Consider the following 15,368-nt stretch of genomic DNA (forward strand, 5'->3'; position numbering starts at 1 on the left):
CGGGTCTTAATTTGTTGTCCTTATGTCCTTACAAGCGGAAGAGGCTTGGGGGTTTGCGTCGCAAGCCCCCCACCTTTGGAATTCCCTCCCGCTTGACCTCCGTCTCATTTCTTCTTATGAGTCATTTAGGAGAGCTCTCAAGACGTGGCTGTTTTCTCAAGCATTTGATTAAGATCTCCCCGTTTTGCAGTTAGCCCTTGCCTGTCCCGAAGCGCCAAGAAGCCGCTGGTGTACGTGCGCTCTACAAACGTCTTCATCATTCATTCATAGTTGACCCTCGTCTTGAAGGGAGCAGACAATGGCCCAGGGGATCCGCACATGTTCTCCTGAATTCAGGTAAACACAAAGATTAAACTGTGGGGGTGGATAGGCTGCCATACTAGTGTATTGAAGCATCAATGGTAGAATGATCCCAAGAGTATATATATTCGCTGGGTGCCCCAAAGCGCACCCTAGGACCCTTCTCCTGCCGGAACTGCAGCTTCACCAGCAACAGACCCGCCAATCCTCCCACCAGGACAGGAAGCAACCACCTCAGATGCATACTCCTGAACACCCGCTCTGCATGCAAACACGCCATTGAACTCTGGGACCTGCTCAACACATCCTCCCTGGACATCCGTTTCCTGACCGAGACCTGGATGAATGAGTCCTCGGCTCCTAACATCGCCATAGCCATCCCGGACGGCTACAAGATCACCCGCAGAGACCGCACCAACGGAGTAGGAGGTAGAATCGCCATCGTCCTCGAGGCCACCCTCAAGATCTCAACCAACTCCGATGACACCCTCAGCACCGCCGAACACCTGCACTTTCAGATCCACACTGATCCCAACACCACCCTCAGAGGAACTCTGATATACAGGCCCCCCGTACCACGGGCGCTGTTCAGCGATTCCATTGCCGACTTCATCAGCACGCATGCTCTTATGTCCACGGAATACATCCTCCCCGGGGACCTTAATTTCCACCTCGAGAAAAACGATGACACCAACTCCACCAACCTGCCCGACAACCTCGCCAACCTCGGACTCAAACAGTTCATCACGACTCCCACCCACTCTGCCAGACAGATGCTTGATCCCATTTTTTCTGCAAGCCCTCACGTCTCCTTCAGCCACACCACAGAACTCCACTGGAATGATCACCGCTGCGTCCACTTCACCTTCAAGAACCCTACCACGCACCACCGCACCCAACAGATCCCCCGCCGCTGCTTGACCAAAATCACTGAAGACCAGCTACACATTGCCCTTGCCCAGAACTAAGCCTGGGCGTAGCAGGCATAGTGGGGCTTTGCGGAGCTACGCAAAGTGGGCGAGAAACTACGCCCACCTCCGCACTCCGCGAAGCCCCACTTCCTTCGTGCCTCCCTACCGCCTTCCTCTACTACTTTATTTTTGTTACAGAGCCATAATAAAGTAAATAAAACACACTTACCTTGTCCGCGGGTCCGGGGCTCCCTCTTCTAATTGTGCGCCGCCGTCTTGGATCCCAATGTGCATGACCTCAAGAACTTCAGGTCCGTCTCCCTGCTCCCGTTCCTGGCGAAGGTCATCGAGAAAACAGTGAACAAACAGCTAACCCACTACCTCGAGAAGAACAACATCTTGGACCCTTCACAGTCCGGGTTCCACAGCACCCACAGTACCGAGATGGCCGATGACGCACAACTGATCCTCTCACTCACCAAGGACTCTGTCACCGCCAAAACCGACCTCCACGAAGGTATGAAAGCCGTTGCCTAATGGAAGAAGAACAGCCGTCTGAAGCTGAACTCGGACAAAATGGAGGTCCTCATCCTTGGCTCCTCACCTTCAGACTGGGACGACTCCTGGTGGCCGACCGCCCTGGGAGCTGCTCAAACACCCAACGGCCACGCACGCAACCTGGGATTCATCCTCGATTCCACACTCTCTATGACCAAGCAAGTCAATGCAATCTCATCCTCCTGCTTCAACACCCTCCGCATGCTCCAAAAGATCTACAAGTGGATCCCCACCGACACTAGAAGAACGGTCACCAAGGCATTCGTCAGCAGCAGACTGGACTACGTAAACGCCCTCTATGCGGGAGCCTCGGCCAAACTACTGAAACAACTGCAACACATACAGAACACCCATGCCCGCCTGATCCTCGACATCCCTTGCCGCAGCCACATCACACCCCACCTGAGAGACCTGCACTGGTTCCCCGTCAACAAGAGGATCACCTTCAAGCTCCTCACCCACGCACACTAAGCCCTCCACAACACTGGTCCGGCATACCTCAACAAACGGCTCACCTTCTACATCCCGAACCGCCAGCTCCGCTCTGTCGACCTCGCCCTCGCCACTGTCCCCCGCATAAGAAGAATGACCACCGGCAGCAGATCATTCTCCCACCTCGCCCCAAAGTCCTGGAACACCCTCCCCATCCTCCTACGGCAGACCGAAGACCTTTAACCCTCAGGAAGCCGCTCAAAACCTGGCTCTTCAAGCAGTAGCAGCGCCTCTCCCCCCCCCCCCCCCCCCAGCGCCTTGAGGCCCTCACGGGCGAGTAGCGCCCTTTACAAATGTTGTGATTGATTGATTGATTGATTGATTGATTGATTGATTGATTGATTAATTGAATGAGAATGAAGAATGCACACATGGACCGTAGCATGACACTTTATATGTGTGGTATGCTACTGCTGGTGACAAGCTTTGTTAGTTGTGAGATTATTTCAATATCTAGTCTTGGATGCCTTTGTCTTGGATAAAATGCATTCAGAAGTGTTTTGTTCCTCTCGTATTTAAAACATGTCATAGACATGTTTTTGAAACAGGTCTCTTTGAGCTCCAGAAGTGGAAGGGATTTGCAGTTGTCTCTATTGCCTTTTTAAGCGTACTAGTCTTCTGACTGTCTGAATGTTGTCATTTAATAACTTTATTCGACTTTCTTTCGCAGTGTAGCTCTTATATCTATTTTTTTTTATTTTAACTATATTTGTCTTTCCATTGTGTACTAAATGATCACTTGAATGCTTCTTCTGAGAATTTGTTATATCTTTTTTATATCATTCATCATTTGCTGTCCTTTCATCTCAATATATATAGTGTTTGTGTGTGTGTGTGCATTGCGTGTTAGTGCATGCTTGCAGGTGTGTATGTGTGTCGGTGTGTGTGTGTTTCCCTCTCTGGTCTCTCTATAAAAATATATATAATACACTCAAGCGCAGCTTTTTTACTCTAAACTGTAAACTCAAACCAAATGTATTTGCTTTCACTCTTTTATCTCTCACCCACTCATCCTCCCATGCCATCTTCTTACCACTCTCTCTCCTAATTTGCTTATCCAGTCCAAATTTACATGAAATACAGTCTCCATCTGCTCCCTTTCTGTGGAAGAGTGTGTTGAAAGATGGGGAAAGGCATTTTAAATAATCATTGTCATTGACCCAATTATACCGAAATTTCCCTATTTTATCTTCTCTTGCCTAAACATATCTCCTTCTACTGCAAGCCAATTATTCTTTCACTTTTTGCTGAGGTACATTTGCTTGGGCTTAATGCAATGTTGGCATGTCTGATATAGCAGATGGATTCCAGGTAGTCTTTAATTTGTGCCCTGCCCCTATTTCAGATTTAGTTTCTTTCACTGCAGTATAGTTGTTTAGTTATGTCAATGTCACTTCCAGCTCCTCTGGCATACTTAAAACCAACCACTATTGGTCCTACGTTCCTTCAAGTCGCTCTATAGAAATGCCCAGTAAGAGTATATACTGCCTCCTCATCAAAGTGTATTCCTTTCAACACCATAAACAAGAAATTCTCATCCTTCTTCAGACTTTGAAGTTAGATGCCTTATTTGTTACAGAATCCTTGCTACAAGATTATTTTGGCCCAGAGATAGCATTTGCTGTTCTCTCTAACTTCAACATTCTTCCCAAAGATCGCAGAAGAACACCTTGAGGTAGCCTAGCTATCTTTCTGCGCTCCTCCTTACAGGTCACAGTAGTTTCTTCAGAGGATGTTTCCTTGCTGACATTCTTCTGTGTAGGCCTACAGCCAATAGCAAACCACTTTTTGAAGCAAATTCATCTATTGACCTCCCGGCCCTGCCAATAACTGTGGTAGCTCCATGATCCCTTTCCTGGTGCCATTTATTTTATTATATGCTGAGTTTACAGTCTTAGAAGACCTCAATCTTTGATTAGATGATCCTGTTAAACCTGAATCGACCTCAGACCAAACATGGACAGGGAGGCTTTCCATGTTTGGGCTCAATTTATTGAAACTTGGTCCCACTCACAAAGTAGGGCATTTTGTGACCTTATTTTCTCTATTGTTATCTCCCTTTTCGGTTGCTATACTCTCCCTTTTCTCTGGACTGATCCCTTTGGTGTCCCCTTCTTCTCGACCTGGACCACTCATTGCCATAAGCCCTATAGTATTTCCTCTTTACCTATTTACTGCAGAGCTTATACCAAGGACAATTCTTTTTTTTTTTCAAGGGGTCTTGTAAGTAGTGCTTCCTTCTTCACTCCTCACAATGACCCTGGTCTGGAAGTTGAATCATATCATAACGTAATCAATTTCTATCTTGATACTATTGTAATGGTCAAAAACATATGTACTCATCATCTGCAATGTGATATACAGCTGGGCAAACAGGGTAAGCCATTTGACTGGCCCAAATCTCTCCTTTCTGACAGATGTCAGGCAATACAGCTTCCTCTTTCGAGTCCTCATGAGGACATTTGGGGAGTTTCTCAGAGCTTCTCTCTATCTACTCTTTTCAATCTTGACATCCGGACCTTGGCTGCTCTCTTAAGAAGCGTTGGATCATATTTTATGTCATAAACTGATGATACTCAGATCATTGTTTCCATCAAGGAAGGCGTCCGTGACTGCTTAACTTAGTTTTGGCTTACTGGCACATTCTTTCGTATCTTTCCATCTCAAGCTCCTCGGCCTGGTCCCTCTGGCAAATGGTGCCTTGCTCAAAGCCTTGTGCATCTTTCACCTTGATGTTCACCTCCAAGGGCCTGTCTATTTGCAGCAACCCCTCCTCCCCTATTGGCCGTTTAACACTCTTCATTTATCATCAGATAACCTGCTGTATAAGTCTAGCACACCTGGTCGTATTTTGTGTAGCACAACATTGAAATTACGTTCCCGGGGAAATATGTATTGCTGCTAATCATCTTGCTTTCATTAGTCCATCAAGATCTAGCCCTGTGTGACATAGTTATCTTTTTCTTCCTCTAGTGCCTTTGTTTCTTAAATTGCCAGGACACCATATTTAGGTATCAGTTATACTCTACAAATCCTATAACACTACTTAACATAATAGACACACCTGACATCGAATTGAACCAATTAGATACTTTGATTTCAGTCACAAATCTCTTCTAAGTTATATCAGGAGGGGAATGTGTAAGGACCCAACACCTATCTATTGGCAGGGCCACTGAAATTATGCGATTCTGCAGCAGCACCTTTTGTATAATAATGGATTTACTACATTTGTCACATAATCCACCAACTGCTACATAATCTGCAGATTTTAACAAAAAAATTGTTTCTCGGTCAAACTGATCAAAAGTTATTAAAGACATGGTGACATGTTCACGTGCAGTGGAAGGCTCTTCACAAAGGTTATAACCACAATGGCCAGATAAATCTGGACTGGGGGAACCAGAGGCACGGGGTACTGGTAGACGGAAGCCTTCAACATGAACTGTGTACCACAACGAACCGCTACAAGTCTGAGTATTGCTAGTGTAAGTGAAGTGTTATTTTGTGAGTGCTGGCATCTCACAAAAAGTGAAGGACTGGTGTCACACACCACCGGGTGTCATGCTTCATCATTGACCAGTCCTCGCCCTCTAAAAACTTGGTTTGATAGAGGGCGGGCATACACCTGACGACAGTGATGCACTTCTAAACTAAGTGGGGGCCCAAAGAAAAATATATAGTGAGTTAAAAGGCCATTATGGGTGTCTACTTAATTTTAATAGTGTCGACATCCATATGGTAGTTTAAAATAAAGTGATCAGTGTCATGGGGATATTAGTGTCCCCCCACCGCTGTATGTGAGGTCAACATGTTTCTGCCTGTAGGCCCAACTGGGTCCGCGGCATTCATCAGGACCATAATATAAAGGGCTCCGCTCTTACCAAACTTCGGTGAGAGCGTTCCCCTTGGCGGGGTGATCAATACTCACACTCCACTGTCTGAAATAATTAGGTCTGAGTGAATCCTGTGATGAGGTAAACTGCGCCCCATAGGAGGGAGGGCAGATGGACCCTTTAGGTCCTGGAATGTCAACTGACGTGATCACCGCCTCTCAGCCTAGATCTGCATGCCTCCGTTCCTCGATGGTCTTCACAAAGGTTACCTGGTCGTCTTTCAGAGCCTATTTCTGTTTTTGGTTGTTAAATTGATACTAATGAGATGAAATTTCTGCCCAGAAAGTATTAACTTGTGTGAACATTTTTAAAATATCAAAAATGTGGGCCGTCATGCTGCATAATTGGTCTTTTCTTGATGCTTAATTTGGTGCTCCCCACCACAGTTTCAGTGCCCCAGCCTATAGGTGAGGGTCCACACTGAGGCAGGGTAACTGAAGATAACACACAGAGGTACTTCACAGGCAGCCTTCTCTGGGTGGGACAACAGTTTCTAGTGGGAGATATAAGCACAGTCTGTAGGCAAAATTGGATTAGCTGAGTGACCAGTGAGAAATCTCTCATTGATAGAAGTGACAGGGGCGTGTTTTGCTAAAGGGTAAATTTGCATCACCCAGCTGAGTAGGATTAATAGTTTCTCCCTGGGGGTGGTTAAGCAATTAATATAATGCATTGGACATAGTACAGGTTCTGTAGATATCAGGCCAAAAAGTAGGGGAAAGCTCCTTGATTGGCAAAAAGAGTGTAAGTGTGAGAAACCTGACTCAGAGCTGTAGGACTCTGGGATTGGTGGAATGAGAGAAATTGAGGGAGTCACAGGTTTCTCGGTGGATGATGCCTGGGAAGCGGTGTGAGTCTTCAGTGAATGCAGAGGATGGAAATGATGGAGGAAAAGTAAGTGAACTAAAGTAAAACAACATCTCAAATGCCAAGCAAGGCTAGTGAGTGCACACCACAAGAAATGTTCCAGTATTACCATTATACTGGCCCACTCTGCTGTTTGTTGCTATCTCCTTTAGACTCAACTGCTTGTAAATGCATCTATCCATAGATGTCTGCCCTGATTTATAATGCTCGTGTCTGTAATAAAAAAATTATTTTGTGAAATGTTTGCGTGGCACTTATATTTTGTGGAAAGTTTGGAAAGTTCTTGGCTGATCAGATGATGAAACTCACCTGACAAATAAATCACATTGGGGTACATAAACAGCATTACTCACATCTTATTGATGTCAGGGTAGGTGTTGATGTGCCATACAGGGTGCAATAGAAAACCCTTTTGCAAAATAAGGCTGTAAACACTACTGGCAAAAAGGGAAATGACTTATTCTCATTCTGTTGACAATTGTTCTCCTTAGTTTATCCCTCATGCTCTCCACATTTTATTTCAATTTGTTTCTTTACCACAACATGTTCCCTAAACCCATCCTCCTGTAAATATCCCCACATTTAATTCAAAACAGCTACTGTGTCAATATGATGGTTCTCCACAGCTCTCTGTTCCTCTTTTTCATGTTACTTTGCTACCACAGTGTGTGATCAACAGAGGAACCATCAATATTTCAAAAAAGCCTCTGTTTTCAGATGCTAACTTGTATGGTGGTTCTGTTTCTTGTAGATTATGGACTGTACAATGCCTGTCCTTGGAGAGCATCAGGTTGAAGACAGACAGCTCATTGCCGATTTAGTGGTTACTAGGATGAACCAAACCCTGTCAAAAACACTAGTACCATCCCCTCTGAGACCCTCAACTACTCAACAGCCTCAGGTAAGAATACTTGTTATAACTGCTGGTGCATGGGCTTTTTCACTCCTTAGATGATGGAACGTTCTGACGATTTCTTCATTATTTGTCTCAAAGAGCTGTGAAAGATTTGAGACATTGTATGTGCAACTGTGCTGCTTTTCACATGCGCTTTTAGTCAGAGTGAGGCTTGTTATGTTATCTTATGTTATGCTATGTTATGTTATGTTATGTTATGCTTAAGTGCATTATTTTTGCAAGTGACCATGTTTAGTGCAGTATCCCACGGCAGCGCTATTAAGTTCATGTTCAAGTTCCAAAATTTGTATAGCCACTACTCACCCAGAGGGTCTCAGGGCGCTTGAGGGAGGGAGGTGCTTTACTTATCGAATATCCAAGTTTTTTAGTTGCTTTCTGAAGGAGGGGTGGTTCTGTGTAAGGCGGAGGTGGGTGGGGATAGAATTCCAGGTTTTGGCCGCTAAGTAGGAGAAGGATCTTCCCCCCCATGGTGGATCTGTGGATGCGCGGAATAGCGGCGAGGGCTTGATTGGACGATCGTAGTTGGCGGGAGGGGGTGTAGAAGGATAGTCTTGTGTTGAGGCATTCGGGTCCTAGGTCGTAGAGGGCTTTGTGTGCGTGGGTGAGGAGACGGATGGGTGAGGAGACGGAACATTATTCTCTTGTTGACAGGGAGCCAAAGGAGGTCTTTCAGGTGGCCGGAAATGTGAGCTTGCCGAGGGATGTCCAATATGAGTCTGGCTGAGGCGTTTTGGATACGTTGGAGTTTTTTTTTTAGTTTGGCTGTGGTTCCGGCGTGAAGGGTGTTTCCGTAATCCAGTCGGCTTGTGACCAGTGCGTGGGTGACCGTCTTTCTTGTTTCGGTGGGGATCCAACTGAAGATTTTTTTGAGCATGCATAGGATGTTGAAGCATGATGATGAGACGGCGTTGACTTGTCTGGTCATCGAGAGGGAGGAGTCCAGGATGAAACCCAGGTTACGTGCATGGTCCGTAGGTATGGGTGCGGTTCCCAGGGCCGGTGGCCACCATGAGTCATCCCAGGCAGAGGGGGATGACCCTAAGATGAGGACTTCCGTTTTGTCCGAGTTTAATTTTAAACGGCTGTTCTTTATCCACTCGGCTACTTCTTTCATTCCTTCGTGTAAGTTTGTTTTGGCGGTGTTTGGGTCTTTGGTGAGGGAGAGGATCAGCTGGGTGTCGTCTGCGTAGGAGATGATGTTGAGGTTGTGTTGGCGTGCGATGGATGCGAGGGGACTCATGTATACGTTGAAGAGGGTGGGGCTGAGTGATGATCCTTGTGGTACGCCGCAGATGACTTCTGTGGCCTCTGATTTGTAAGGGGGGAGGCAGACTCTCTGGGTTCTTCCGGTGAGGAACGAGATGATCCATTCCAATGCTTTTCCTTGTATTCCGACGTTGCTGAGACGTTGTATGAGGGTGCTAAGACAGACTGTGTCGAAGGCTGCGGAGAGGTCAAGTAAGATGAGGGCAACTGTTTCTCTGTTGTCCAGTAGTGTTCGGATGTCGTCTGTTGCTGCGATGAGGGCGATTTCGGTGCTGTGTTTGGCTCGGAAGCCGGATTGTGAAGGGTCGAGGGATTTGTTGGATTCGAGGAAGGCGGCGAGCTGACTGTTGACAGCTTTCTCAATGACTTTGGCAGGGAATGGGAGGAGCGAGATGGGGTGGTAGTTCTTAAGTTCGGTGGGGTCTGCTGTGGGTTTCTTCAGAAGGGCGCTGAGTTCGCCGTGTTTCCAGTTTTCCGGGAAGGTAGCGGAGTTGAAGGAACAGTTGATGACATTGCGGAGATGGGGTGCCATGATGGAGTCTGCTTTGTTGAAAATGTGGTGGGGACATGGGTCGGTTGGCGGTCCTGAGTGGATGGAGTTCATAAGGCGGATGGTGTCTTCGGTGGTGATTGGGTTCCTGGCGCAGAGGTTGTTAGAGTGCGGTTTTGGTTCGGAGGTGGGTGGAGTGGACTGGTCTTCGGGCTGGTTTTCAAAGCTGTTTTGTATTTTGACGATTTTGTTGTGGAAGAATGAGGATAGGGAGTCAGAGATCTTGGGAGGGAGTGATGTCATTGGTGCCGGCGGTGGGGTTAGTAAATTCTAGTTCCTTGCTGTTTTGGGCATTGTTGTGAAGTCGATCCTTGAATGCTGATTTCTTGGTGGAACGGATCAATTGGTGGTGTTTGAGGATGGCGTTCTTGAAGGTGGCTAGGTTGTCAGTGGTTGGGTTTTTTTTTTCCAGGTTTTCTCGAGAGTACAACAGAACTTCTTGGATTTCTTAAGGTCATCGTTGAACCAGAGGGCTTTTCTGCTGCCTTGCTTGATTAGATGGTTTTTCAAGGGTGCTAGTTCGTCGGCGCTGTGGGTGATCCATTGTGTGAGGTTAGTGGCTGCTTGGTTTGGGTCCGATGATTTGGCAGGGCGGTTTTGGTGAAGTGATGTGAAGAGTTGGTCGGTGGTGATTTTGTTCCAATTTCTTCGGGGAATAGGTTGTGGGGGGTTGTGGGTCGTGGACTTTTTGTAGTTGAAGTGAACGCAGCTGTGGTCCGTCCAATGGAGAGCTGTGGTGTGATCGAAGGAGATGTGCTTGCTGGAGGTGAAGATAGGGTCGAGCGTGTGTCCGGCAAAGTGGGTGGGGGTGTCAACAAGTTTTTTGAGTCCGAGATTGGCCAGGTTGTCCAGAAGGGTGGTTGTGTTGCAGTCGTTTTTCTTTTCCAGGTGGAAGTTGAGGTCTTCCAGAAAAATGTAGTTCTCGGAGGGGAGGGCATGTGGGCTGATGAAGTCAGTGATGTCTTCGCTGAATTGTGTGCAGGGTTCTGGTGGTCTGTAGATGAGGGTGCCTCTGAGTGTGGTTTTGGGGTCGGTGTGAATCTGGAAGTGAAGGTGTTCGGCGGTAGCGAGGTTATCATCGGAACTGGTTGTGATGCGGATGGTGTTCTTATGGACGATGGCGATGCCTCCTCCTGTTTGGTTGGTGCGATCTTTTCGGATGATCTTGTAGGCGTCCGGGATGCCTATGGCGATGTCGGGCGCTGTTGAGGCGTTCATCCATGTTTCTGTAAGGAAGGCGACGTCCGGCGATGTAGTGTCGAGTAGGTTCCAGAGTTCAATGGAGTGTCTGTGGACTGAGCGGGTGTTGAGCAGGATGCACTTTAGGTGGTTATTGTCAGAGCTCTGTTTGTAGTTTGTGGATTTGGTGTGGGTCTTGATGCAGTCGAACTTGCAGGAGTGGCAGGTGAAGGGTCCATGGGTGTGTCCTGGGGCGGCCTGGTAGCAGTTTGGGAGTCGGCCGGGGTTAAGGGCTGAGGGGATAGCGGCGTCGTATGTTATGCGGGTGGAGTGGGAATTGCGGGGGGCAGGGGGTCTGGCGATGGGCGCCGTCCAGGCGCGGACGGGCGTAAACGGGCTTACCTTTGGCGCACCTTCGGCACACATGGGGCGCGACCGCTGCGCGTGAACGCTGCTCGCGAAGGCATCTGTCATATGCGGATAGTGGACGGGGAGGGGCGAGGGAGGAGCAGCTGGGAGGCAGGAGCCGGGTGGAGAGCCGGGCAGGGAGGCACAACAACAACGACGAAATGGCAGCAAGCCAAAAGCGAAACAGGATTGGGGCACAGTCAGAATAGACGCGATGCAAATGGCAGTGGCACCGGTACAATCAGGCACAAATTAAATATACAGGCAGCACAGCACAATTGAAAAGATCGTTAAAGCGCACTTTGGCAATCTAGTGCTAGGATATTATTATAATGAGCAATCAGGCTACGATATTATTATAATGAGCAACCAGGCAATCGTTAAAGCGCACTTTGGCAATCTAGCGCTACGATATTATTATATTGAGCAATCAGGCAATGGTAGATGTGGGAGCAAGGCGAGCTATACAGACAGCAGTCTGGCAGTAAAGCCCTACGATACCAATCGGCAGCCAGAGCAGGGAGCAGCGTGATGAGCGACCGCTTCTGATGCATCAGGGCGGTCACAGCGCTACAGCGGGAGAGCGGAGACTAAACTAATAGTGGGAGGGAGGAGCAGCTGGGAGGCGGGAGCGGGGTGGAGAGCCGGGCAGGGAGGCACAACAACAACAACAAAATGGCAGCAAGCCAAAAGCGAAACAGGATGGGGGCACAGTCAGAATAGACGCGATGCAAATGGCAGTGGCACCGGTACAATCAGGCACAAATGAAATATACAGGCAGCACAGCACAATTGAAAAGATTGTTAAAGCGCACTTTGGCAATCTAGCGTTACGATATTATTATAATGAGCAATCAGGCTACGATATTATTATAATGAGCAACCAGGCAATCGTTAAAGCGCACTTTGGCAATCTAGCGCTACGATATTATTATATTGAGCAATCAGGCAATGGTAGATGTGGGAGCAAGGCGAGCTATACAGACAGCAGTCTGGCAGTAAAGCCCTACGATACCAATCGGCAGCCAGAGCAGGGAGCAGCGTGATGAGCGACCGCTTCTGATGCATCAGGGCGGTCACAGCGCTACAGCGGGAGAGCGGAGACTAAACTAATAGTGGGAGGGAGGAGCAGCTGGGAGGCGGGAGCGGGGTGGAGAGCCGGGCAGGGAGGCACAACAACAACAACAAAATGGCAGCAAGCCAAAAGCGAAACAGGATGGGGGCACAGTCAGAATAGACGCGATGCAAATGGCAGTGGCACCGGTACAATCAGGCACAAATGAAATATACAGGCAGCACAGCACAATTGAAAAGATTGTTAAAGCGCACTTTGGCAATCTAGCGTTACGATATTATTATAATGAGCAATCAGGCTACGATATTATTATAATGAGCAATCAGGCAATCGTTAAAGCGCACTTTGGCAATCTAGCGCTACGATATTATTATAATGAGCAATCAGGCAATGGTAGTTGTGGGAGCAAGGCGAGCTAGCAGACAGCAGTCTGGCAGTAAAGCGCTATGATACTGTGTGGTCTGAATTGCACCTCATGCCTATTTCTTCAACCACCAGATATTCCCTGTCCATGTATCTCACTCCTTCAAGTTCTTTTCACCCCTCTGTCTTTCTTTGTCATTGTTTCCCCATCTTTCTGTTCCTTCTTCTTTTCCCCTTTTGAGATTTTTTGCCTCTTGTACTGGCTTAAAATATGATGAGGAAAAATAAGTGCTGTTCCCCAAAAATGTGTACCGGTGGGCCCCACCTGCAACTACAGGCTAACATTATGCATTGTGAGGCTTCTTGATTTTTAAAGAGCTTCATGGCTGCTCAAAAAACCATGATGCTATGAGTGATTTTCTGTCTTAGAGAAAAAAGTTGTGTTTCTTGCAGTCACAGTGGAGGTTCGCCAGATGTTTGGAATTGGAACTTATCACTGAAGCAAATGACCATCTGAGATGCCCTGAAACATATGCTTTTCAAAAGCCCTTAGAATGCTTCAGGATTCAATGATGTCTTCATTGGTCCCTATTAACAAAGGTCAGATTGGATGCTTAACAGGCCCAAAGGAAGGGCAGTCCAGAGATGTAGACTGTAGTATGAATGAAAGCAATTACCCTGTCTCTCCTTATTAATCCTTAATAATTCTGGATAATGAAGAGAGAATCTGGGCAGTCTATTGAAAGAAATGCACAAGAGTGCACTTGAGGTACTATTAAGGTTGTTGAGTGGTATGAATAGCATAGTGGACAACACAGTTTCCACCACCTTCACACGCACACCACTGTAGGCGGAGCAGAGTGCCGAGAGGATAATAAAAAAATAAATGATGCACACAAAGTGTTCAAATCCATTTTGGTGGGCCAAGTATTGGCACAGACCAGCTTAGGAACCAGGAACCTCATTATAAGCGGCTTCTTAATTCTGATGTTGCGGCCCCATCAGAATGATGAGATTAACTTGAAGACACAAACTAGTTTGGTTTGATTTAGAGATTTTTGCTGCTAAAACCATCTGGAATCTCCAGGTGGAACTTGGATGAAAATGTATCCCTTTAACGATATACTGCTTTAGTGCATTATTCTATTTCTAGTGATGCTCCTCCCGAAGGCACTCTCCAAAATGGAGTCCATGAGTCAGATCTGCCCTTTTTTCAACAGCCTCTGTTGTGTAAAGACTTGAAGAGAAACTCATCTAAGGATATATTGCATAAGGTACCCCTGCATTTCATTGCAAGTCACCAAGGAGTTGCATGACCATATATATAACCATATATAGCTTGAGGAACGAGGCCAAAGGCTGAGTTCGTGTTATAAGGTCATGAACCTTCCTGGTGAAGTAAAATATATCCTTTTATGTACAGCTATGGTATTTTATTCCTTATAATACATGGTCACATCATAACTCTTCCAAAAAACAGTTAAATCTTTAGCACCTTGTTCGTTCATGTTCATCTCAGATATAAAGATTAAAATCAAATCTGTTTTTCAAAATTAACCACACCAAAAAGCAACCACATACATTTTTGCCAAAAGACATGATGATCAGTTTCATGCAAATCAGATTTAAAAGATGCTGTGTGAAAAAATGCAGATATGTTCTCTTTCCAGTAACGACCTATAGCATGTAAAAAATAAACATGTTGGTATAATTTTCTCTTTTCTTTCTACTCCTTTCTGAACACTTTTCATTTTTCAAAACCATATCAGAAGAACGGGAAGGCAATTTATGTTTCCTTGTTTAAACCCGAGCTGAAATTATGCTCTGTGACTTGCCTTTCACCCTTATTGCAGGATGGGCAGGAGGCATTGTAATGTCAAAACTCAAATAATAAAATGTCATGCCTAAAAATATTTTAAATGTACTTGTAGTTAATATGAAATTAGTTTTATTAAAACACGACGTTACCTTAAATGTACAAGTGCTCACCCCCACAAACCCTTCCTGAATTTACAACTAACATAAAATAAATGTGTGAAAAAAATTGAAATGCAAAAAACACACAAGTGAATCAACAACAGTAAAGGATATGGTGTATTAACAACATACAGTGTGCCCGGGGAAAGGACCTCACCTCTTCCTGGACCTGGCTCAGGAACTGTGAGACCCCACTCTGTCCGTCGTTGTCTCGGTCTGTGACTGAGTCAAGGTGAGATCCTTTCCCCGGGCACACTGGATGTTGTTAATACACCAGGTGCCAAGGAGGAATTCAGGCAGATGAAGGAGAATTATATCCTTTACTGCTGTTGATTCACTTGTGTGTTTTTTGCATTTCTAATTTTTTCACACATTTAGTCACAATTAGGCAGTAGCAATTACGTAGAACAGAGGCCCTGACGAAAGCCTATGGTCCTTTTCCATGATAGGCTGAAACATGTTGGCCCTCTCGCAGCTATTTGTTTCAACTGCGATTACTGTTTTGCACTGTTCTTGGTTTTAAACTGGAAGGGGCTTATGCTTAATAAATAATCCTTTGATAAGTTCCCTATCCTTTTTTAATCACCACATTTATAATTTTTTGCACTGC

The 15,368-nt window shown here is 46.2% G+C and overlaps 1 protein-coding gene across 1 annotated transcript in view; it reads left to right on the forward strand.

Annotated features, from left to right (window-relative positions):
* SYN2 (synapsin II) overlaps positions 1 to 15,368 on the forward strand; it is a 1,078,985-nt gene that overhangs the window by 919,364 nt on the left and 144,253 nt on the right. Inside the window, exon 10 of the mRNA XM_086938961.1 lies at positions 7,776 to 7,925. Coding sequence (XP_086795087.1) covers positions 7,776 to 7,925 — 150 coding nt within the window. The remainder of the gene's footprint in view (positions 1 to 7,775; positions 7,926 to 15,368) is intronic.

The sequence above is a fragment of the Lissotriton vulgaris genome, chromosome 9 (genome assembly GCF_964263255.1).
Source record: "Lissotriton vulgaris chromosome 9, aLisVul1.2, whole genome shotgun sequence".
In the NCBI taxonomy this organism is placed as follows: domain Eukaryota; kingdom Metazoa; phylum Chordata; class Amphibia; order Caudata; family Salamandridae; genus Lissotriton; species Lissotriton vulgaris.